This window comes from Pelophylax lessonae, assembly GCF_965119305.1.
Source record: "Pelophylax lessonae genome assembly, chromosome: 1".
NCBI classification, from domain to species: Eukaryota; Metazoa; Chordata; class Amphibia; order Anura; family Ranidae; genus Pelophylax; species Pelophylax lessonae.
The window spans coordinates 191855832-191881269 of NC_138768.1; the positions used below are offsets into that span (position 1 = coordinate 191855832).

Sequence of the window (25438 nt, forward strand, 5' to 3'; positions counted from 1 at the left end):
CACATGCCCAAACAGAAACTGCAACCTGCTCTGTGTCCCATAGGTCCCGGTCAGCAGCTCAGCTTAGCATAGAAACAGTCACATTCAGCTGGCAGCACCGCTTAGAAGAGTGAGAGGCGATCCACTTGCATGCCCGTGACGTCATCTGTGCGCGCCTTAGAGAGATATGGAGAAACACAGCCAAGCTGACCAGAGAGTCCAGACACAGAAAGGGTACACAGGCACAATACATTTCTAGTGGCCAAAACACAGTATTACAGCCCAGGAGAGAAAATGTGCAATTCCTTCCCTGCAAACTTTCTTAAAAAAAAAAAAAGAGAGGGAAAAAGGAAAAGACTTACCAGTCCCACCGCAGGGTCCTATACAGGATCCAAACTTCACCCATAACGGCGGCCTTCGTCAATCAGACCTTCATGGACCGGGTCCCCCTTTTTCATGGTGTCCACAACCTGTAGAGCACCCTGCTGGCAAACTCCTTGGGATCATGCATAACCAGGTTTCCATTTATCAGGGTCCGGTGTCCAGATGGGTCACATTACAGGCAAAACCTCGGATCTTCTTAGCCGAGGCTCGGGTACCATCCACTTAGAACTTAGCCATCTGAATGGATCCGATCAAAACGCCCCCTTACTGGGACATCATTTAAGATTGAAGAGCTTTAACAGCCATGACCACCACCTTCAAGACACTGGCAAAAAAACTGAGGTTCTTCCTGTATGGGAGGAACTTCCTGTCTATTGTTTGCCAGTGTCCTATCACCTAAAGGTAGCGTATAACTCAGTCATTATTACCAGCTCTGTGTCCCGTGATGTATGATAAAGAAAGATGATTTTTGTACTGCAAGGTCTTTCTTTCCTTATGGAGCCTCAGGGTCACATCTCCTCCACTGATCCCCTCGTGGAGGTGGCAGGTCCTCCCAGCTTCCCATGGTTGCAGTGGAGGCGATCCTGCAGTCCTTAGTGTCCCAGGTGGAAGTGGCATGTGGGCAAAGGCCCAGGAGGAAGTGTCCCCCGCCTTCCCCTGCTCAGTCTGTCTCATCTGATTCTGAGTCTGTTGCTGCCATGGACGCAGCCTGTGCAGGGGGACTTTATATCACACCCCAGATTAATCCTATAGTGAGGATGATTTCTCTATGGATGCAGCGGCGAATGAAAAAGAGCTGGTAGACGCATTTATCACTGCAGTGCGTGAGACTTTAAAAATGGAGGATGCGGCTGATCTAGCCACGGACGTGGCTGTGTTGTTTGGTACACATAAGTTGCCTATACTCCAAAGGTGTTTCCTTATGTGCCTTATTTTGACAGATTTTCATCTAAGGAATGGGAACAACCAAAATTGCCTTTTGTGGTCCCCAAACCTTTTGTGCACGTTACCCTTTTGAGGAGTCAATTTTAACAAAGTGGACTAGTTCACCAGTGGTGGACCCTCCTGTTTTCAAGTTGTATAAAGCAGCCATAATTGCGTTAGAGGAATTCCTGTCCTTTAAGGACCTGGCTGACAGGAAAGTGGAGGCTGTGGCACGCAGCATGTTTACTATGGCTGGTTTGGCATTGCGGCCAGTCTTTGCCTCAGCCCTGGTGTCTCAGTCCCTAACTGAATGGGCCAAGCTTTTGCGCCAGACTGGAGAGTGAGCAGGTCCTTGCTGCTTATGTTGATTTAGTGGACCATGGGCTGCAGGTTATTGTTGATGCAGCTTTGGATACAGCTTCTGTGCTGTCCAAACTTTCTGTTTCAGCAGTGGTAATTAGGCACGTTCTGTGGCTTAAGAATTGGTCCGCAGAGCCTCTAAGAAAACTCCCACTGATCTGCCCTTTCAAGGCGGTCACCTGTTTAGGGCTACCCTGGATGACATCATTAAGGGTATCATGGGGGGGAAGAGTACCTTCCTGCAACAGTCAAGGGAAAGGGAAGGAGCCTCGTCGCAGAAGGGGGGCCTTTCTTCTCAGCCCATAGAAAATTATTTTGTGCTTCTGGGACAGAGAATAAGGGAAATAGATCTTTTAAATCTTCCCCGGGAGGTTCCAAGCAACCTTGGTCTGGTAAGCCTAGAGCTAGCTTCTCTGGACCAGACAAGACCCCCCTTCAGCATGAAGGTCTGCCCTCACCTATTATTGGGGTGAGGGGACATCTTTGCTGGTTTCCGGCCCCATGGACTTCTTTTCAGAGTCAAGGGGATACGCAAAATGTTTCTTTTGGGGGTACACAGAAAGGGGGGCAAAGTTTGTTCAGGTTTTTTAGGTCCTGAGTCTCCTTGTGCGGATTTATTTTCTGCAAAGATTCAGGTAATGTCCGAACTACCTAAGGTCCCCCCTATCCCTGTCCAGGGAATTGATTTACCTAGGTCTGATTTTAATTCTGAACTCGGTGGTCCTTCCTATGGACAAATTTCAGGAACCACAGGCCGTGATTCACCAGCTACTGTCACACAGACAGTTCTCTCTCTCGATTTGCATACAGGTTCTGAGTCTGGTGGTATCCACCTTCAAGACAGTTCTGTTTGCACAGTCCTACATGCAGCTTCTTTAGCAGGTTTGGCTCCACAGGAGAAAACCCAAGTTCGTGACGAAGTCACGGGGACCTTTCACAGACACCGCAGGTGTCCAAGGGCAATGGTAAGGCCGATATGATCCTTGGCTCAGGCTTCTTCCACAGTTCCTGCGAGGAATCAAGAGCGAGGATCTTCCAATCATCCTGGTTGCTGTAAACATCCCTTGGGGGCTTCCTCTGAGAGAAGACCAGTTGTCCCAAGGGCTAATCTACCGTCCTGCTTTACAGTCACTGGTTTTAATGGCTTTGCTATTGAAAGCCAGGTACTGAGGTTTGTCTGGATCAGTGATCCCTACTATGGTGAAGGCGAGGGTGTCTGCCTTGGCAATCTTCTTTCAGCGACCTCTAGCCACGCACTCTTTAGTTCTTACCTTCATTCAGGGGGTTCAACATGTGGCTCCACCTGTACGGTCTCTTTTGCCGCCATGGGATTTAAATTTAGTGCTTTCGGTTCTCCAGAAACGTCCGTTTAAAATTTTTGGGAGATTCCCTTGTCCCAGAAGGTGACATTCTTGGTGGCTATTACCTCAGCCTGCAGGGTATCGGATATGGTGGCATTATCCTGTCGCAATCCTTATTTGGTGGTCCATAGGGATAAAGTGGTTCTTTGTCTCGGTCCATCATTCCTGCCAAAAGTTGTCTCTGACTTCATTTGAATGAGGACATTGTGTTGCCTTCCTTGTGTCCCAAGCCAGCTCATCCCAAGGAATTTGCTTTGCATAGCTTGAATGTGATTAGTGCGATTTGGGTGTATCTGGCAGCCTTTCAGAGGTCAGACTCGCTTTTTGTGGTTACAGACAGACCGAGAAAAGGGCTGGCCGCTTCTTCGGCTATCATCTTCAGATGGATCAGACAAGACGGTGACTCAGGCCTATGCCATTAAAGGTCAGGTTTCACCTTTCCCTGTCACGGCGCATTCTACTCGGGCGCTGAGTGCTTCTTGGGCCTTCCATCATCAATATCGCAAGTTTGCAAGGTGGCCACTTGGTCGTAGGTGCATACCTTCACAAAATTCTATAAGGTAGGTACTTTGGCATCTGCGGATGCTTCTTTTGGCCGCAAAGTTTTGCAGGCTGCTGTTTAAGAGGGTCTGTTATCTCTTGAAGGGTGTTTTTTATTCAAACCTTTATTTTTCAGATGGCGCTCCTGTGTCCTGTTTGAGGTGCTTTTATGTTTAGCCTTGGGTTATTTCCCCACCCCTCACTTTCCTTTAGGCACTGCTTTTGGACGTCTCAGTGCCTAAAGGAAAGTGAGGGGGGTTATATACCAAGCTGGGGCCGGCCCATGGGTGTAGCCAGGTGTTTTTTGTTTTACCTAGTCCTACTCCTTGAGGAGGCAATATAACTTGTAGTAGTTATGATTTATGGAGCGCTGTGTCCGTTGATGAACTCAGAGAAATGGATTTTATGGGGAGTACAAAAATCACATTTTTAACTTGGCCTTTAGTTTTGTGACAAGTATTGTTTGCTGTCTAGTACACTCTCGAATGCAACAAAATACATGTGGGGGAAAAAAAAAAAAAATGTTTGGACACAAATTCTATACCATTTTGCATCTGAACTGCATAAAAATGTCTGCCACTTTCAAAATGTCAGAGGTTTAGCTACTGTATTTTATACATAATTATTAAACCCTTCGAATGTCAGCACTGTTAATTTGATGGTGGAACAATGTCTTCTATAGCCTGCCAGCTGAGCAGAATCATGTCTTGCTTCATAGAAAATTAACGTAGATGTGAGCTTCAGCATCACTGTGCGGTTACCCCAGTCTTCATTCATTCATATCCTTTGTCGTCCTCAGTATTCAATGCCAACTAAACCATAAAAGTCTTATAGGAAGCTACAATTTTTTTTGTATTATTTTAAACCTTTCACTGCCAAAGCGTTTTTTTTCTCTAAATTATTTTAGGTTTGCGGCTATGTTCTCACCTTGCATCGCATTTTTGAGCGTTTTTTTTTTTAATCAGAATTGCATGTTTTTGCAGCTTTTTTCAGATGTTTTTCAACTAAAAAGTGTACAGTGTTGCTGAAAAAAAGGAGTGGAGAGATGCTGCTTGAGATTAAAACGTGCAACAAAACTCTGGAAAAAAAAAAAGCTCATGGTGCACTTTTCAGGCGTTTCTATTGAAGTTTATGGGGACAAAAACACTTGATTCCTGAAAAGTAGCTTGTGTACTTTTTTGTGCAACAGATATTTTGCTGCAAATGACAGGAGGCTTCGATATGATCATTAAAGGCTATTGAAAACAATAGGTTTTTGCTTGTTGAGCATTTTTGAACATCAAGCTACAAAATGCTCGAGTGTGAACGGGCCCCAAGAATCGTTAAAAGCCCCAAACAGCAATATTTATTGTCATAAAGATATTCGCGTAATGGTATGTCAATCACAAAATTTCAGTAAAATGTATACCGCAGTTCATTTTAGGGCACAACGATGCAATAAATAACCCAGTTTTTTTAAAAAATATGAAAGATAAGGTTGCGCAAAGTAAATGGGTACGAAACATGTCAAACCTTAAAATTGTGCGTGCCTGTGAAACGACGGCTAACTTTGATACCCAAATTTTCCATAGGCAACCATTTAAAAGCCCCTACAGGTCATTAGTTTAGAGTTAACCTTGATTGATGGTCCTACAATTATTGCTGTCACTCTGGCATGGGTGATATGTAACATGTTTAGCGCAGTCATCCTAATAATTCCAAACACTTAAAAATATATGAAAACCCAGTCAATAAAAACGTTTAAAATAAATGTAAAATCTGCAGCTTTACCTAAAATATATTGTGGGAACCTGCTATGAAGGTCCTTGTTCAAGCACTGAACTTGTTATAAGGCTTCAGATGAAGACATGAAAAACACATTAAGCAGGTATAGTCCAGATGATGCTGCTTGGACACAGGAGGGGGCTTCAAAGAAGGGTATACATGGGCAACATAAAGAAAAATTGCAGAAGTTAGATACACCATGATTTAGCAAATCTAATGTTATTCAGTTAGGATTCGTATCAACTTTAAAAGTAGTGTAACTTTTTTACCACTAAAACTTAACCCCTTACACTTTCCCGGTTCCAAATTATACTGTATATCCTTAAAGGAGAAGTACAGCCAAAGCTCTTTTGGCTGTACTTCTCCTATGGATCACAGGAGTGCAGTTAGTTTTGCACTTCTGTGACCCTTTTTCAGCAGAGAGCGGTCTAAACTCCGCTCTCTGCAAATGTCACAAAGTCGGTCCAGGCTAGGGCGTTATCACGACCACGGATCCGCCCATATGTCTTGACCGTCACCCGGTTTAGCCTCTCAGTGAGCCACTGACTGAGAGCCTGAGCCAGCCACTCCTGCCCCCTCCACAGCCCAGGGCTCCAGTAAGCGTGTGGGGAAGAACAGAGAACTGCAGCTCTCTGCTCGGGGAGCTGTGAGAACCGAGCGATTAGCGGTGTTTGATCACTCTGTTCTCAGTGTTAGAGGCGCCAGGGGAGAGATACAGCGTCAGACCAATGCGGCGTCCACCTAGGTAAATATGAATATAAGATAAATTAAAACCCCATACATCTTTTAACCGGTTGCCGACCGCTGCACGACTATATACTGCGGCGGTCAGCCCCGGCCAGGCAGAGTGACGTATCGGTACGTCACTCGCCTGTCACTGACTTGCGAGCCTATCGCGGGCGGGCGCGCGCCCACCGAGGCGCGCGCCCGCCGCGGGTCGTTCACAGGCAAGTCAGTGCGTGTGACCGGCGGACTCGATGTCCGCCAGTCACACTGCGATCGCTCCTGTGAAGGGAGAAAGACAGAGCAGCTTGTGTAAACAAGCTGCCTGTCAGTTCTCCCTGTGTAAAAGTGAAGATCTGTCCGTTCTACTATGTAGAACGGTGGATCTTTGCTTTTACACCAATAGGAATGTCCCTACACAGTTAGAAGCACGCCCCTAGGACACACTTAACCCCTCCCTGTCCAATAAAGTTAACCCCTTCCCTGCCAGTGTCATTTTTGCAGTAACAGTGCATATGTATAGCACTGATTACTGCAGTAATGTCACTGGTAACCCCAAAAGTGTCAAAAATGTCAGTCAAGGGTCCGATCTGTCCGCCGCAATGTCGCAGTACCGAAAAAAAAATCGCAGATCGCCGCCATTACGCGTTAAAAAAAAAAACACCAAAAATGACAAAAATCTTTCCCTTTGTTAGTAAACGCGATAACTTTTGCGCAAACCAATCAAAATACGCTTTTTGCGATTTTTTTTTACCAAACATAGGTAGCATAAAACAAATTGGCCGAAAAATGTTAAAAAATTTTGATTTTTACTTTTTTTTTTGGGGAATTTCATATAAAAAAATGTGAAAAATATTGTTATTTTTGCAAAATTTACGCTCTTTTTTTGTTTATAGCGCGTGATCAAAAAATCGCACAGGTGATCAAATACCACCAAAAGAAAGCTCTGTTTGTGGGAAAAAAAGGACGTCAAATTTGTTTAGGTACAGCGTCGCACGACCGCGCAATTGTCCGTTAAAGTCACGCAGTAAAAAATCGCAAAAAAACCCCTGGTCCTTTAGCAGCCAAATCCTCCGGGGCTTAAGTGGTTAAGTCATAAACTAATAACGCATAGCTCTAACAATTAGGCTCTAGCCCTAACCTTATCCCCTTAAATAGCCAGATTTACTTCATCAAGCGCCAAAAATGAAGATGCTACATTCATGCAGCTCTGCACTTTTAAGCTACATTAAAACACGCAATTTAGGCTTGTGCAAAATGTAGTGACAGGAGTCTGAACAAAATGCGCCCAGCAGCAATCACTGCAGGTAATCGCTTGCTGTGCGGAGAGGCGTGAATAGCTTTCCTGATGACCTGTCATCATAGTGAATGGGGCCGGTGGCTGCACCTCGTCGCTCAAAACCACAGAGGGAATCGTCAGGTTCCTGCCACTACAATTCGCACTGGCCTAAATCTGTATTGTGAATGTTTCCTCATGTGCTGAAAATATACATAGAATCAAGCTTGCTAAAGCATTTTCACATACTCACCGTTTACACTTTAATAAACCAAAAACAATGTCCCAAGATATGCATCATCACCAGTTCTGCCACCTTAATGGTATTTGCAGTGTGAACAATTGTGGTTATTGCTGCTGTATTGTATTGAGTAAATATTAGGTATGTGTGTGTGTAATATATATATATATATATATATATATATATATATATATATATATATATATATACATGTACACACACACATACAGTATCTCACAAAAGTGAGTACACCCCCACATTTTTGTAAATGTTTTATTATATCTTTTCATGTGACAACACTGAAGAAATGACACTTTGCTACAATGTAAAGTAGTGAGCGTACAGCTGGTATAGCAGTGTAAATTTGCTGTCCCCTCAAAATAACTCAACACACAGCCATTAATGTCTAAACTGCTGGCAACAAAAGTGAGTACACCCCTAAGTAAAAATCTCCAAATTGAGCCCAAAGTGTCAATGGTGTGGCCACCATTATTTTCCAGCACTACCTTAACCCTCTCGGGCATGGGGCATGGAGTTCATCAGAGCTTCAGAGGTTGCCACTGAAGTCCTCTTCCATGTTGGAGACCTGGTGCTCCTCCACTTTCCATTTGTGAATGCCCCACAGATGCTCAATAGGATTTAGGTCTGGAGACATTCTTGGCCAGTCCACCATCTTTACCCTCATCTTCTTTACCAAGGCAGTGGTCGTCTTGGATGTGTATTTGAGGTTGTTATCATGTTGGAATACTGCCCTGTGGCCCACTCCCCGAAGAGAGGGGATCATGCTCTGCTTTAGTATGTCAAAGCACATGTTGGCATTCATGGTTCCCTCAATGAACTGTAGCTCCCCAGTGCAATGCAACAATTCTTTTTTTCAGATCCTCAGAGAGTTCTATGCCATGAGGTGCCATTTTGAACTTCCTGTGACCAGTATGAGAGAGTGAGAGGAATAACACCAAATTTAACACACCTGCTCCCCATTCACACCTGAGACCTTATAACACTCACGAGTCACATGACACCGGGGAGGGAAAATGGCTAGTTGGGCCAAATTTGGACATTTTCACTTAGGGGTGTACTCGCTTTTGTTGCCAGCAGTTTAAACATTAATAGCTGTGTGTTGAGTTATTTTGAGGGGACAGCAAATTTACACGGTTATACAAGCTGTACACTCACTACTTTACATTGTAGCAAAGTGTCATTTCTTCAGTGTTGTCACATGAAAAGATCTAATAAAATATTTACAAAAATGTGAGGAGTGTACTCAATTTTGTGAGATACTGCATGTGTGTGTATAATATATATATATATATATATATATATATATATATATATATACTGTATATATAAAACATTTTACATACACTGACTGTAACATAGCTTTTCAGTGCATACAAAAGTGGAAATTATACGGACAGTTTATAATTTTTCATTTTTTCCTTTTCAGCCTTTTTTGCCTCTTTCACAAAACAGGCTTGAGTACGATTCAGAGGATAGTCAAGAAAGCGATGATGAGGAAGAAGATGATGATGGCTTATTATCAGAAGTCCAGATTCAGGAACATTCCAATCCTAACTCGTATAGGTATACCACGGCAATACAAGGTGCTAAAGGTGCCGATTAGAAAGAGAAAAGTGTATTTGCATGACCATTTCAGCATAATTCACAGAATAAACAGACTGATGTTTAGAATAGCAATTAGGATTTCTTGTTGTGGTGTTGATCTTAAACCAGTTAAGGATTAGGGACATCTTAGAATTCGGTTTAGCTGAACCCACATGTGAAACTACTGAAACCTGCGGTCAGCCTAGGTCCCAACCAAACTTGCAGGTAATTGTCGTGTGTGTGTGGAAAAAAAAAAATGTGTGTGTGTGTGTGTATATATATATATATATATATATATATATATATATAATATATGATATATGATTTTTAACGCCCATTTTATTTGTAAATAACATTTGTATTAAAAACACACATTTCTCTGTCGCTCATTGACAGAGGCAGTCCTCTTGATTAATAACACATTTGGTTATATTGCCCTCTACAGGAGTAGGACACTAGACAGAAGGAAAACGTTCTGGCCACACCTTAGGGGCATTCCCAGAGGGTATATCCTCTCTCTCTCTGCTACAGGAAGTCAGATTTTTCTGTCTAGTTAGGAGTAAGGACCTAAGTTCCTTGCTGGGATCCTTGGTCCTGGCAAGATTTTTTTTAAGAAATACTTTTTTAATAGACAGCTTTTTTTCTCCAGTTGTTCCTGTGAGATCTTAATGCAAGTACACTGAACTGGGCGACGGGCTGGATGTTGAGATCCAGTGGTCACCCCAGTCAGCCTGCGAGCGCGTGCAGGCCCTAGCTCCACGTTGGGTCGGCCGCGACATAGTCCCACTGGACGGGGACTGACCCTGCGAGTTAAGCGTCTCACCTGGACGCCAACGACCAGTTGGAAACTGAGTCACGGCGTTTGTATTGGTCGACAGCCCCCCCCCCACTTCGGTGGAGAGGGGTTCTGTCAAGAGTTGGCGCCCGCCTGGTTCCGGTATGGTGAGTAGAATGTTCCCCCTCTCCCCCTGACGGGTTTGTTGGTGGACGCGGGCCCCTCCCTGGGATGGTCGGACGCTCAGGATCCTGGGTCTCCCCTCTATCCTATAACAGGTCACAGATCCCCCAATTGAGTGTGATTGTGTGAATAAAAGACCAGGAGGCTTGGTTTGGGAGCTGACTATCTAAAGTCACTGTATAGTGGGCACTGTTAAGGGACTATGACTAAGGTCAGTGGCAATACGGTGATGATGGCCAAATACAAAGAGCATCCTACCTGATAAGATTGCAAGACAGGCCGATGCCTGTGCCTGGACTACCGCCATCCTCCCGCAGGCCGCCATCCTCCCACAGGCCGCCATCCTCCCACAGGCTCCCGCAGGCCGCATAGGCCGAAAGCTCTTTCATAGGCCGCAGCAGGCCGCTGCCATCTTCCACAGGCCACCGCCATTTTCCCGCAGGTCGCGCGGGGCCGCCATCTTGGCGTAGCCTCGTGTCTCCAGCATGGGGGCGGCCATTTTGGAGATGACCGGCCACCTCGTGGAGAAACATGGGAGGCGCCGGAAGGCGTGTAAAGGGGCGGAGCCGCCTCCTTTACCCGGGGAAAAAGGGCCAAAGACTTCCTGTCTGTAACAGGACAGCGCTGAGGCAGGTTGATGGAAAACTTCTGTGCATCAGGTGGTGAACCTTGGGGTCTCTCTCTCTGTGGGGTCCAAAAAAGCAGGTAACACTGAGGGGCGCTGTTGCGCTGGGGGATTACAAAGAAAAAAAAAAAAAAGTTTTTTTACTTGGCAATTTTTTTGTCGCTGGCAAGTGTCTTGTATAATCATGGACCCTGCCACACATGTATCCCCACCTGATCCCCTCGAGGTGGCCGCAGGACCCTCCAGTACCCCACTTGTAATTGATGCATTATCAACAGTTTTGGAGTCTTTGGTATCCCGGGTGGAGGTGGCCTGTCAGGGACGGGGGTCAAGAAAGCGACCCCCGCCTACCCCTATTTCATCTGATACTTCAGATTCGGATTCTGAGCCGGTCACTGCAGCTGCAGGTCCCTCTTCTGGGGCTGCGGTCTCAGGTAATGTCTCCTCAGACAGTGAGGAGGACGTTCCTGCCTCCGCCATAGCACAAGAAGAAGCGTTGGTGGACGCACTAGTTGTGTCTGTCCGGGAAACCTTAAGGCTTGAGGTTACACCGGCAGAGGTAACCGAGATGGAAATTCCTTTCGGTACTAGTAAACGTGCCAAAATGGCGAAGGTTTTTCCTTTACCCAAATGTTTTGGCAATAAGATTAAAGAGGAATGGGATCATCCGAAACAAGCTCTGGCTGTTTCCAGACGCATTGCTAGGCGCTATCTGTTTGAGGAATCCCTCATTAAGAAATGGACGGTACCACCAGTGGTGGACCCACCGATTTCCAGACTAAATAAAACTTCTGTTATCCCGTTGGAGGATGCTCCGTCCTTTAAGGATTCGGTAGATCGAAAGGTAGAAGCGGAGTCCCGCACCATTTTTTCCCTCATAGGGTCAACCTTTAGGCCAGTGGTTGCCATTGGTTTAGTTTCACAAACATTAACAGAATGGGCCAAATTGTTACGCCGTGACTTAAAGGGGGGAAGTATCCCCCCGGCAGCATCTGATTTGATGTAGCAAATCATACAAGGACTACAGCTCATCTGTGACGCCGCCCTGGATGCCACTCCCCTGTTAGGGCATGCATCTATGTCAGCAGTGGTCCTCAGACGTGTATTGTGGTTAAAGTGCTGGTCGGCGGATCTAGGTTCCAAGAAAACTTTGACTAATCTCCCTTTTCAGGGGGATCGCCTGTTTGGGGCCACCTTAGATGAGATTATAAAGGATGTCACTGGGGGCCAGAGCACTTTTTTGCCACAGACTGCTAAGGGCAAAGGACCTCGCAGCAGGCGAGGACCTTCCATTACCGCTCATAAAAGGTTTGTTCGCTCCGCTGGGGCGAGCGAAAAGGGCAAAACTCCTTCAGGGGGTTTCAAAGGATGCTGGTCGGGTAAACAAAAGTCAGGCTCAGCCAAACCTGAAGATAAAACCAATACAGCCTGAAGGTGCGCCCCCACCCATCTTTGGGGTGGGGGGACGTCTTCACCGGTTTCCAGATCCATGACCTTCCTGAAGCCCGGACGAAGGGGTTCAGGAGGCCGTGCGGTCGGGATACAGGATCGAGTTTCGATCACTTCTACCGGTGCGATTCTTCCCTTCCAACATTCGTATGCTACAGGGAGCGGTAGTTCCCGTTCCTTGAGCAGAACGTTTTCTTCACTTTTTTCAAAGGTCATTTCCAGTTCCCTCCAGGAGAATTCTTCTAAAGGAGATTCTTTTCTAATGGAATCGGAATCCCGATTCCCTGGACAATCGGATCCGGTTGAACGAACGGACCAGGGAGTCTCTGGTCTGGGGGCTTCGGTCTCCAATGCTCACCCAGGGGAAGTTACTCCTTCCGATAGAATCCAGGTTTCCGATAAATGTGTGGTAACTGAGAATGATCAGACTTTGTCTGATTTACTGGACCGAGCAGCTCCAGGGCAGCCCGGTTCGGATCCAGTTGGCCACAGCTGTGGCTTAGGTCAATCCAATCACCTAGGGGATTGGCAGGCAGACTATCTCAGCCGTCAGACTCTGGATCAAGGGGAATGGTCCCTTCATCCAGAGGTATTTCACCAGCGGTGCCTTCATTGGGGCACCCCGGGTGTGGATCTGTTGGCATCTCGGCTCAACAGGAAGGTGCGGAGGTTTGTAGCACGCGCCCGCGATCCTCTAGTGGACGCAAAAAGCGCGATGATCGTCCCGTGGGGGCAGTATCAGCTACGGTATGCCTTCCATCCTCTCAGGTTACTGCGGGAACTTCCTCGCAGGATAGAGGTGGAGGGAATTCCAGTTATCCTGGGAACTCCGGACGGACCTCGTCGAGCCTGGGACACCGACTTGGTGAGGCTAGTCGCGGACGCTCCTTGGAGACTTCCTCTCAAGGAGGATCTGCTGTCTCACGGACCGATCTTCCATCTTGCTTTACAATTGCTGGCTTCAACGGCCTGGCCATTGAGACTCAGGTACTGAAGGACAAGGGTTTGTCAGCTTCAGTTATTCCTACTCTAATCAAAGCAAGGAAGGCGACTTCCAGCAAAGTCTATTATCGCACATGGAGGTCTTATATTGCGTGGTGTGAATCGCTTGGATTTCCCCCATGTACCTATTCGGTGACCCGAATCTTGGCCTTTCTGCAACAGGGGGTTGAGCAGAAGCTGTCCTTGAGCACTATCAAGGGTCAGGTTTCAGCGTTGGCAATCTTCTTTCAGAAACCTTTGGCCACTCATTCCTTGGTGCGGAATTTCATCCAGGGGGTGCGACACCTGGCTCCGCCAGTGTGCGCACCCTTACCGCCCTGGGATCTTAATTTAGTGTTGTCGGTTCTTCAGAAACCTCCCTTTGAAGATATTAGGGAGATTCCCTTGCTTACATTATCCCAGAAGGTGGCCTTCTTGGTGGCTATCACTTCTGCACGCAGGGTGTCAGAACTGGCCGCATTATCTTGTCGTTCCCCATATCTGGTGGTTCATAGGGATAAGGTGGTTCTTCGTCCGAATCCATCCTTCCTTCCTAAAGTGGTTTCAGAGTTTCATCTGAATGAAGACATTGTATTGCCTTCCCTGTGTCCTAAACCCAGCCATCATCGGGAGTTTGCATTACACTCCTTGGATGTGGTTCGGGCAATCAGGGTATACCTGAAGACTACGGACCCGTTTCGTAAAACGGATTCACTTTTTGTGATCACGGATGGCCCCAAAAAGGGGTTGCCTGCTTCTGCCGCTACTATCTCCAAATGGATCAGACAGACGGTGGTGCAGGCTTATTCTATTAAGGGTCGGAATCCTCCGTTCCCTGTTAAGGCGCACTCCACTCGGGCGCTTAGTGCTTCCTGGGCCTTCCACCATCAGGCGTCAGTGGTCCAGGTATGCAAGGCGGCTACCTGGTCGTCGGTTCATACCTTTACAAAATTTTATAAAGTTGATGTGATGGCATCGTCGGATGCCTCTTTTGGCCGCAAGGTTCTGCAGGCCGCAATTTGAGGAGACCGGTGGTCTACCTCGAGGGTTTTTTTCTGTTGGGTTTTCAGTTGAGTCTCATCCTTGGTTTGATGAGCCTTTAAGACTTCTAGTCAGCACCGGTTGGGCCTTCTGGATTTAAATTTTTATTTCTGTTATCCCACCCCTCATTTGTGACACTGCTTTGGGACGTCCCAATGTGTTATTAATCAAGAGGACTGCGTCTGTCAATGAGCGACAGAGAAAAATGGATTTTTGTAAAATCTTACCGTAAAATCCTTTTCTCTTAAGCTCATTGACAGACGCAGTACCCGCCCCTCGGTTTTTTTGAGTGGGGTTTGGTTAAATTCTCTGACACTGCTTTGTGACCTATCTGACTTCCTGTAGCAGAGAGAGAGAGGATATACCCTCTGGGACTGCCCCTAAGGTGTGGCCAGAACGTTTTCCTTCCGTCTAGTGTCCTACTCCTGTAGAGGGCAGTATAACCCAATGTGTTATTAATCAAGAGGACTGCGTCTGTCAATGAGCTTAAGAGAAAAGGATTTTACGGTAAGATTTTACAAAAATCAATTTTTTTGTGTTTCGTGTCATCTCAATAATGGGGAAGCTGAAGTTATTGAAATCTGCCACTCTCTTAAAACAGTGACTAAACATCCTAATGTGTGGTACCTCATAAATTGACATTAGTAAGTTCATTGCTCTGTTTGTGGCTCATACCATTTTGTGAACAGTTTAATCCATTTAAATTTGCATACGTTGTCTTTATCCTTCCAGCTGGGCTCTGATGCGTCTTGCAATGGTACAATTTGTCCTTCAGAATTTGAAAGGCTTTTACCCATTGGCTGGACATGACCTTTCAGGTAACTTTAGGAACTGATGTTTGTACTGCATTAAAATGAAACCATCAGTGTGTATTGATGCTCAGATGGGTCATATTAGGAAATGGTATATTATTTTTAACTCGGTGTGTAATTGGCAAGTGATTGGTAGCCTGTTGATCAGTTTAGTTGTTGGAATTTTTTTTGTATGTTGTACAGATACCAAGGTTCTTAAAGCAGACCTTCAGTAATTTTTTTATCTTTCTTGCTATCAAATCTACTGTCCTTGCTGTATTAACTTTGGAATGTAAAACATTTTTTCTCTTACGTCCTCCGACAGTCGCCGCCCCTTCATAATCTTCACCAATGGGTATTGACCTTTGCTCCGTAGGAGTAGCTAGGCAACAAGATTTGTTAATATAAAAGCTTTTAGCATATCACACCCCTAGGGGCGGTCCCCTCAGTCAATACCTCCCTGCTTCCAGCATTCTCAACTCGGTTTGATCTTGCCTAGCTTAGGAGTAGCTGGCTGTTCCTGTGCTGGGGCTTTTCAGTCTCAGCCTTCTACCCTTTTTTGGATTTTATTTCAAGTATTTTTCTCTTTCTTTTACTTAGCTGTTATTTTATCAGCCTTAGTTTAGGTTTCTTCGGATGAAGATGATTCTGCGGAGCTGGGTCTCGGACTGACCTCCCTGGATCCCAGGGCTGAGAGCCAGGGGTTTCCCCAGCCTGCCATCCAGCGTTCAGCTTAGGTTTTACCCTGGCATATTGAACGACCCATCCCTGTTCGCTGCAGGGATGCTGCCTGTGAGGTGGCTACCTCACCGGACGCCATTTGCGGTTTCGCACCGCAGTCCACTGCGTCCTGGCTGCGACACTCCCTGTCCTCAGTATAGCGGTTTGGTCGCTGGAGAAGGCTCCCCACGCCATCCGGAATGGTAAGAAAATGTGGGGACCTGTCTGTTTGGGTGTCGGTCTGTGACTGTGTGACCCACATGTCTGTGTTAGTGCGGGCTCCCTGTCAGATTCCTGTGTGGAACAGCTGCCTTTCTGTGGGCTGCGGGGGGGGGGGGGCTCTCCCGCTCTGCTATGTGTGATGTATGGGGCAGACTGGGCTCAGACATGCTGTGCGGCGGTCGCTGATGCGAACCGCCATTGTTTTCGGTAAAACTGTGGTAACCGGCCCTGTCTAGTGCAGCGGTGTGTTTTGGCTCCAAACGCCGCCATTTTAGCGGCGATCGATCATGCAAGCACATGTCGGCGCCATTTTCTTGTTGTCTTAATTCCTCAGCCGAGCGGCCAATGTTTGTGAAGACTTCCATAGGCTATATAGGTCGGTCAGTCATTGCATCACTTCCTTTTCACTGGAACAGCGATCGGTGGCAGCAGCCTGTGCGGTCTCTCCAGGTTTTTACCTTCCCTAGCCTGTATTTCTTTGCTCAGTGTTCCTTATCCCTGCGGGGGTCGGTACATTCAGTAGTATGCGGTGGGCTGCGCTCGCCGCTGTGTTAAAGGGGCAGTTCCTTTATATCAGTGTAATACTGGGGCATGGATTCTCAGGATTGCAAGTTTCCTCCCGCCCTGGTGGGGGGCCAAGGGGCTGCTGCACCCCCCGAGGGGGCTGATCTGGCTGCTGTTGTAGCGAACTTGGCTGCTCAGGTGCAGATGCTAATGGCTGATCGATCCGCAAAGCGGCCCAGGTTGTCCATTTCCTCTGATTCGGAGGGAGATGGGGCTGCTATGGCTGGAGTGCCCTTCTCAGGGTCTCGCTCATCTCTGGACCTTGTGGGGTCTGAGGGGGAGGCTGAGGTGGAAGGGGTTGATACTTCCCCCCCCCTGGCTCGCCTGAAGAGCTTGCACTCATGGATGAGTTGATTACTTCTATCAAGGAAACGCTGCGTTTACAGGATGAACCGAGTCCTCCTGCTTTTCTGTCCTCTTATGGGACGCAAAGGAAACGCAAAACAGCGCAGGTTTTTCCCTGCCCTGCGGAATTTCAGCGCGCTGTTGATGAGCAATGGCGCAATTTAAAGAAGCCCTTTACTGTGCCAAATAGGTTCAAACTGCGTTATCCATTTACGCCCACCACCGATGAGCGTTGGTGTGTGCCGCCTCAGGTGGATCACGCGGTGGCAGTTTTGAATAAGTCTACTGCGATTCCTGCTGAGGATACCCCGGTGTTCCGGGACCCCACGGACAGGAGATTGGAGTCTCTTGCCCGTCATGCCTATACGGTTGCTGGTTCTATGTTGAAGCCTATTTTTGCTTCTATTATGGCAGCCCAAGCTATGGCTGATTGGACGCAGGTGCTCAGGCGCACCCTGGTGTCTGACTCTGCCCCGCCGACAACTTTGGCTATGGTGGATCAAATTCATCAGGGTATCATGTATTTGTGTGATGCGGACTTGGACTTAGTCCCTTTGGCTGCGCGCCTATCCAGTGTAGCGGTGTTGAACCGTCGCCTGATATGGCTGAAGTGTTGGTCGGTTGACCAGGCTTCTCGCAAGACTCTGGCTAATTTTCCCTACGCGGGATCTCGCCTTTTTGGCGAATCTTTGGATGCTCTGATAAAAGGAGTTTCCGGGGGTAAGAGCACTCTCTTACCCCACACTCACAAGAGTAAGTATTTTCGTGGTAAGAGGAATTCCTCGTTTAGGCACTCTCAGGGGTCCTTTCGTGCCTTTCGGTCACAATACAAGGGCAAGCCCGTCAAAGGCCAAGGCTCCCAGAAGAAGCCGTGGACGGGGAAACAGAAGTCCGGCCAGTCCGGTTCCGCTTCCCACGCCAACTCGGCCTGAAGGGGGCGCCCTCACCCGATTCTGGGGTGGGGGGACGTTTGCGCGGTTTTCTGCAACCCTGGTTGGCCCGTATTCGGGACAGATGGGTTCAGGAAATCGTTCGATCTGGTTACAAGATCGAGTTTCTCTCTCGGCCGGCGGGCAGATTTTTCCCCTCAAATCTTCAGCTGTCTCCGGAGCGCTTGCAGGATCTGCACCTGGCGGTGCTGGCCCAAGGGGTGGTGGTTCTGGTACCTCATCGGGACAGGTTTCGGGGGTTTTATTCCAATCTGTTCACTGTGCCCAGAAAGGAGGGCAAGGTGCGTCTGATTCTGGACTTAAAAGCTCTGAACTGCCTTGTGCGGGTTCGCAAGTTCCGCATGGAATCCCTGCGCTCAGTAGTGGCTGCCCTGGTTCCTGGGGAATTCATGGCCTCCATCGATCTGAAGGATGCGTACCTACACATCCCCATCTTCGAGGGTCACCAGAGGTACCTTCGATTCGCCATTGGGGAGGATCATTACCAATTCGTGTCGTTACCTTTCGGTCTCGCTTCAGCTCCGCGGGTTCTCACCAAGGTGCTAGCGCCGGTCCTGGCTCTGTTGCGAGCTCAGGGCATCTCTGTCTTGGGGTATCTGGACGATATCCTACTTCGGTCCCCTGCCTGTCAGGATTTGGTGACCGACCTGTCCGCCACGATGCAGACTCTGCAGGAGTTCGGTTGGACGATAAACATTCCAAAATCAACGCTGTGTCCTTCAGTTCGTCTCCCCTACCTGGGGATGGTTCTGGACTCTGTTCAAGCGAAGGTCTTCCTGCCGGAAGACAAGCTCAGGACGAGGTCAGGTCCCTCAAGGACACTCAATACCCGTCTCTCCGGACATGCATGAGATGTCTGGGTTTGATGGTATCGGCTTTCGAGGCGATTCCATTTGCCCAGTTTCACACGCGGGGTCTCCAAGCGGAGATTCTGGCCGAGTGGGACGGGCGACCGCAATCTCTGGATCTACGGATTTCATTGAGCCATCGCACCAGAAGGGGTCTTCTGTGGTGGCTCCAGTCCCCAGCGGTGTCGGGGGGGCAAGTCTTTTCGTCCATTTTTGTGGACAGTGATCACCACCGATGCCAGCTTGTCGGGCTGGGGTGGTGTTCTGGGTTTTCTGTCCGCCCAGGGAACTTGGTCGGAGGAGGAGTCGTCTCTTCCGATCAACATTCTGGAATTAAGGGCGATAAAGCTTTGCCTGCTGCAATGGTCGGACCGGCTTCAGGGCCATCCAGTTCGGGTTCAGACGGACAATGCCACAGCGGTGGCCTACATCAACCATCAAGGGGGCACCAGGAGTGCCCGAGCGGCTCGGGAAGTGGCTGGCATTCTGTCATGGGCCGAGGCGCACGTCCCGGCGATATCGGCAGTTCACATTCCGGGGGTGGAGAACTGGCAGGCGGACTATCTGAGTCGCCAGACCCTGGACCAGGGAGAATGGTCCCCTCACCCGGATGTCTTCCAGATGTGGACCTGTTCGCGTCTCGTCTGAACAACAAGGTGTAAAGGTTCGTGGCAAGGACGCGAGATCCGCGGGCGGATGCCTCGGACGCGTTGGTGGCGCCATGGCATCAGTATCGTCTGATGTATGCCTTTCCCCCGATTCAGCTGTTGTCCAGGTTCCTTCGCAGGCTGACCTCGGAACCACACACGGTGATTCTTGTGGCCCCGGACTGGCCTCGCCGGTCTTGGTACGCGGACCTCGTAAATCTGGCAGTCGACGCCCCGTGGCGTCTGCCGATTCGAGACGATCTTCTGTCTCAAGGGCCGATGTTCCATCCTGCTTTACAGTCGCTGGCTTTGACGGCCTGGCTGTTGAAAGCCAGGTCCTGAGGGATAGGGGTCTATCCCCTGAGGTCATTCCCACCTTGATTAAGGCTAGAAAAGCCTCTTCAGGAAAAATTTACTACCGTACTTGGAAAGCATACTTTGCCTGGTGTGAGTCCAGGGGGTGTTCCCCTCGCTCATACTCGGTGTTGAGAGTGTTGGCTTTCCTCCAATCTGGTGTGGACCAGCGTTTGGCGCTGGCCACGATTAAGGGTCTTTTCCAAGCCCGGTGGCGTCCAATTCGTTGATTCGCACCTTTGTTCAGGGGGTGCGACATTTGGTCCCTCCTAGGAGGGAACCTTTACCTCCATGGGACTTGAACCTTGTTCTGTCCGTGTTGCAACAGGCTCCTTTTGAAAAGATCAGGGAGATCTCGTTGTCTCTGTTGTCCAAGAAGGTTGCCTTTTTGGTGGCGATCACTTCGGCTCGCAGGGTGTCGGAGCTGGCGGCTTTGTCCTGCAGCTCTCCCTACTTGGTGATTCACTTGGATAAGGTGGTCCTTCGACCTAACCCTTCCTTTCTTCCGAAAAGGATCTCGGAGTTTCATCTTAATGAGGACATTGTCTTGCCTTCGCTTTGCGCGAAGCCTAAGCATCCAAAGGAAGTTGCCTTGCATTCCCTGGATGTTGTTAGAGCGATCAGGTTTTACCTGTCATCGACTAAATCCTTTCGCAAGTCGGATTCTCTATTCGTCCTTCCTGAGGGACCTCGGAAGGGCATTGCGACCATCGCCAAATGGATCAGACAGACCATTGTGCAAGCCTATGCTTTGAAGGGGAAGGTTCCTCCCTTCCCTGTGAAGGCGCACTCTACCAGGTCTCTGAGTACGTCTTGGGCCTACCGGCATCAGGCTTCTGTGGCCCAGGTGTGTAAGGCGGCGACTTGGGCGTCCGTTCACACCTTCTCAAAATTTTACAAAGTGGATGTTCAGGCATTGGCGGATGCTTCCTTTGGCCGTAAAGTTCTCAGTGCGGCAGTGCCTTAGGGTTCCTTGTTTGGGTCCTTGGCTGTTGGGGTGTTTTTACCCCTGGGTAACTTGTTCTTCCTTGGTTGTTGCTCCTGTTGAGCACACTTTTTCCTGTTGCCCGGTTGGTTCTCTTACTTTGGTAAGGTTCCTTTCTCTGATGTGGGTACTGCGTTGCTTTATGCGCGGTTGCTTTTTTCCCACCTCTCATGTCTACACTGCTCTGGGACGTCCCATTGGTGAAGATTATGAAGGGGCGGCGACTGTCGGAGGACGTAAGAGAAAACGGAATTTTTGTAAAATCTTACCGTAAAATTCCTTTCTCTGAGTCCTCCGACAGTCGCTGCCCCCGCCCCTCTTTTGGGGTTTGTTTATGTACTCTACTGCTATGCTACCAAACTGAGTTGAGAATGCTGGAAGCAGGGAGGTATTGACTGAGGGGACCGCCCCCTAGGGGTGTGATATGCTAAAAGCTTTTATATTAACAAATCTTGTTGCCTAGCTACTCCTACGGAGCAAAGGTCAATACCCATTGGTGAAGATTATGAAGGGGCGGCGACTGTCGGAGGACTCAGAGAAAGGAATTTTACGGTAAGATTTTACAAAAATTCCGTTATTTAGTAACAGTAATACCGTATATTTGCCACTTCCACTTTTTGTTCTTGAAATCTGCCTCGGCGAGTGATGTGTTATACAGCACTCGCGCTGAATCCCGGAAAGAATCTTTAGGTATCGTTTTTTTTTTTTTCTCTCACTCTCGTGAGAGTTTGCAAGCCGAGGGGGGAGAGTGGAGGAGGCCTGAGGGAAGTCACAGGAAAGTGCGTAGGTTGCAGGACTGGAGGGGGGGGGGTGGAGATAGAAGTGCAATGCCTCCCTGTCCCGCATGCGCAGTAAGCAGAGCGCTTCCGATCCAATGTGTACTGGTTGCTATAGCAGCGGCAGCAAACTGGCCCTGCTATATCAGCATGTAAACATAGGGCTGCACTGCTATAGTAGCCTGAACACATTGGATCAGAAGTGCTCTGCTTTCTGCGCATGCGCGACCAGGAGGCATATTGTACTGCGCATGCCCGAGATTTCATGGGCCAGCGAGGTGGAGCAACATAGGCTATTGCAGGAAAACTGCGGCCAGGGCTTCAATTGCCCTTAGTAAACATGGCTGCTCGCACAAGAAGTGTGGGGAATGAAAGATGAGCAGTTTGACAGGAAAAAAGTTAGGTTACAAACAATACAAATTCCTAATAACGCTTTAAAATGTTAGAACTACATACTGTTGTATTTTTTGGGGATTTTGTGTCTTTGACTGCAGTTCCTCTTTAAGGAAATTTCTTTGCTAAAGGTTCATCAGCCACATTGAGGGAATGAACCCCCTGTGATTCTCATAGAATGTATAGGCACTCTTGTGGCAGAAGGGAGGTTCAGCTTTTGAGTTTCAGATCCATGATAGTGAAGCATAAAAAAGAAGCAAGGGCCATCTCTCCAGGCACACTCAAGAAGCCGGCAGCTCAGTGAACTCTTCATTGCAGAATCTTTATTGGTTACATATCAACTCATACAATGTCTAAAATATTAACTCGTTTTGGCCACAACAGCCTTCCTCATAGTATAGGCTATGCTATAAGGAAATCCATTGTGGCCAAAACGCGTTAGTGTTTTAGACTGTATGCATTAATATGTAGCCAATAAAGATTCTGCAATGAAGAGTTCACCAAGCTGCTGGCTTCTTGAGTGTGAATATTGGAGAGAGAGGACTTCCCAGCCTGAGCACTGGTTTCCAGCTACTAAAGTCTGATTAAACAGTTGAGCTAGGTTATGCTATTTTTCATCATCTCTCCCATATCTGACCTGGAAAAAAGTAGTTATCTGGTGAGACTGAATCACATTTCCTTTTGATTCTTACAGATCTTCCTGTAGCCTCACCCCTCTGTCATGCCACTCTCAAGACTTTGCAAAGGTGGGAGCAGGTGCTCCTGCGAAGACTTGAAATTTATGGTGGTCCACCACAGGATTTTATTACCATGCCAAGCACAGACGAGGTTCCGTCTGTTGGACCTGCAATCTTGAGGCACAAAGCATTGTTGGAGCCAACAAATACACCTTTCAAGTTGGTATTCTTGCAGCTAATGAAAATTTCCTAATGTTCTGTAAAATACAAAATGTTAGTGTTAGGTGAATGATTGTCATACAACTGTTGAAATCTCCACTGGTTACTCAGATAGATTAAACAGATAATACTTTGAATTATATAAAGTAATGTTTAATTGTATTCTTGTATGTATTTATGTAAAAGAAAAAAAAAAAGGCCTTAAAGCGTTATTAAACCCAAAACCAAAAATGTCATATATTGCACCTTACCAATTAGATGTGGTGGCCGCATTCGTTTTTCATTTTTTAGGCTTTTCCCACTTGTTTTCACTTGATCTGACCAGTAACACACTCCTGTACTGAAGTGATTCCACTCTAGATGAAGGAGCACAGGGGCACCTTTGTACTGCAGCATTGTTAATCTGAAAGAGGGAAGTGTTAGATGTACTAGCAGGTTTAGATACACAAATTGTAGCCAAACTCCAACTAACACTTTATAGGCAGTTACAGCAAACAGTTTTTTTATTCTCTTTCGTTCATTGATGGACACAGCGCCTGACTCTTCTAAACAATTGGGTTATACTGCCCCCTACAGGAGTAGGACACTTGGCAGGAAAAAACTTGACTACACCTATGGGCAGTTTCCGGGGGTATACACCCACTCTCAGCTATAGGCACTCAGTTTTTGTCTGCCTAGTCAGGAGTAAGGATCTAGTTCCTTGCTGGGATCTCTCTCTGGTCCTGGCAATTTGTTCATTTTAAATTGAATTTTTTTTTTTCCTCTTGGTGTTATTTTGCTTCCGTGAGAGCTACAATCAAGTGCCAGACTGGGCGATGAACTGGATAATATAGATCCTTAGGGTCCCCCTAGTCCGGCCAGCGAGCACGTTGAGACTGCAGCTCCATGCTAGGTCGGCTGCGACTGGACGGGGGCCTAGCCTGTGCGTTAAACGTCTCACGAGGATGCGTACAAACTAGCTTCAGCCTGAGTTGCAGCGTTTCCTCCTGGCCGACAGCACCCATGTTACGATGGAGCGGTGTCCTGTCTGGAGCGGTGCCCACCCTGTTCCTAGTATGGTAAGTAGCTGTCCCCCCTCTACCCGTGGAGGGTTTTGGGATGGACGTGGGCCCCTCCCTGGGATAGTTGGACCCCCAGGTTCTCCTCTCTTCCCTCCAGCCCCTCTAAATTTTCGGTCTTCCCTCCAGCCCCTCTAAATTTCCGCTCACTTTGGGTCTTTCAGACCCCTCCTCCCTGGATGAGGTTATGAGCTTGCTGTTGCCACATGCTCTTAACGGGGGCTGGTTGGAGTTGCTGCTGACCGGCCTGCTGAACGGTGGTTTAGGCCTATTGCATCAGGGGTCAGGATCCTCCGTTCCCTGTTTAGGCACACTTTACTAGGGCGCTTAGTGTCTCCTGGGCTTTTTATCTTCAAGCGTCAGTGATGCAAGTTTGCAAAGCGGCTGCCTAGTCGTCGGTGCACACTTTCACAAAGTTTTTTGTAAAGTGGTTGTGTTGACATCTGCGGATGCTTCTTTTGACCGCAAGGTTTTGCTGGCTGATGTTTAGAGGACCTGGTCCTCTTTGAGGGTGTATTGTTTTTTTCAGGTGAGCTCCAGCTGTTTATGGTTGAGCTCTAGGTTACCTGGTTGGCTATGGTTAGCCTTGGGAATTTTTTTCCCCATGTTTAACACTGCTTTGGGACATCCCAATGGTTAAGAACAATCCGGAGCTGTGTTCGTCAATGAACGAAAGAGAAAATGGGATTTTTGACTTACCGTAAAATCTTTTTCTCTGATGTTCATTGATGGACACAGCATCCACCCCTCTGTGGAGTTGGCTTTCTTCTGACACACTGTAACAAAACTGAGTGCCTATAGCGGAGAGTGGGTGTATATACCCCCTGGGACTGCTCAAAGGCGTAGTCGAGCTTTTTCCTGCCTAGTGTCCTACTCCTGTACGGAGCAGTATAACCCAATGGTTAAGAAGAATCAGGAGCTGTGTCCGTCAATGAACATCAGAGAAATGGATTTTACGGTAAGTCAAAAATCCAATTTTTTTCCATTTGGGATAAAGGTTTCACACAAATAAAAGCTGGTTATTGTAAGCACCCCTTTTAGTAGTAAATGGTTCGTCTCAACCCTGTAACTGCTGCATTTGTAAACTACAGATTTACTGGCAAGATTACCAGGTGAAAATAAAGGAAAGAAAGCTTAAAAAAGAAAACTGATGCAGCCATCACATCTAAGAATTAGTAAGCGGCCAGTATAATAAATGTTTTCTTTGGGGTTTATTACCACTTTAATTGGGCTATCTAGTTCTACATAAAGGCTGTATTGTGGAGAATGGCAAATACCTGCACAAAGCTGATATATACCCTAGATTAGTACTCGACCACTGGGCCTCAGTCTCTCTGCTTTCCTGGAGCTCAGGTCCTTTTGTAGTTTTTCTACACCTTAGCATTATAGAGGTCATTTTAATTGGCTTTTCAAAATCCTTTCACACTTTTTCAGTGCGATGCATTACATTAATGTGCATTAAGGCAACACAGCTCCAACACTTCTGTACTACAGTGCACAGCATTGCACCATTGTGTATTTTGGTTTGTTGCATTGCCAAAAATTGTGTTTTTTTTTTTTTGGGAGTGCATTGACCGCTCATTCACGTTACCATGTGAAAAAAACACACATTAATGCAACTCACAAGGGCATCAAGTTCTGAATGGGCCATGAATACACAGCATGCATTCACTTTCCA

At 47.5% G+C, this 25438-nt stretch overlaps 1 protein-coding gene across 4 annotated transcripts in view; it reads left to right on the forward strand.

The window, feature by feature from the left end:
- The window catches only part of DMXL1 (Dmx like 1), a 328770-nt gene that overhangs the window by 262417 nt on the left and 40915 nt on the right, over positions 1 to 25438 (forward strand). For all 4 annotated transcript variants that reach the window (XM_082251711.1, XM_082251708.1, XM_082251710.1 and 1 more), the window contains 3 exons: positions 9000 to 9136; positions 14944 to 15029; positions 22501 to 22702. In XM_082251711.1, coding sequence (XP_082107837.1) covers positions 9000 to 9136; positions 14944 to 15029; positions 22501 to 22702 — 425 coding nt within the window. The remainder of the gene's footprint in view (positions 1 to 8999; positions 9137 to 14943; positions 15030 to 22500; positions 22703 to 25438) is intronic.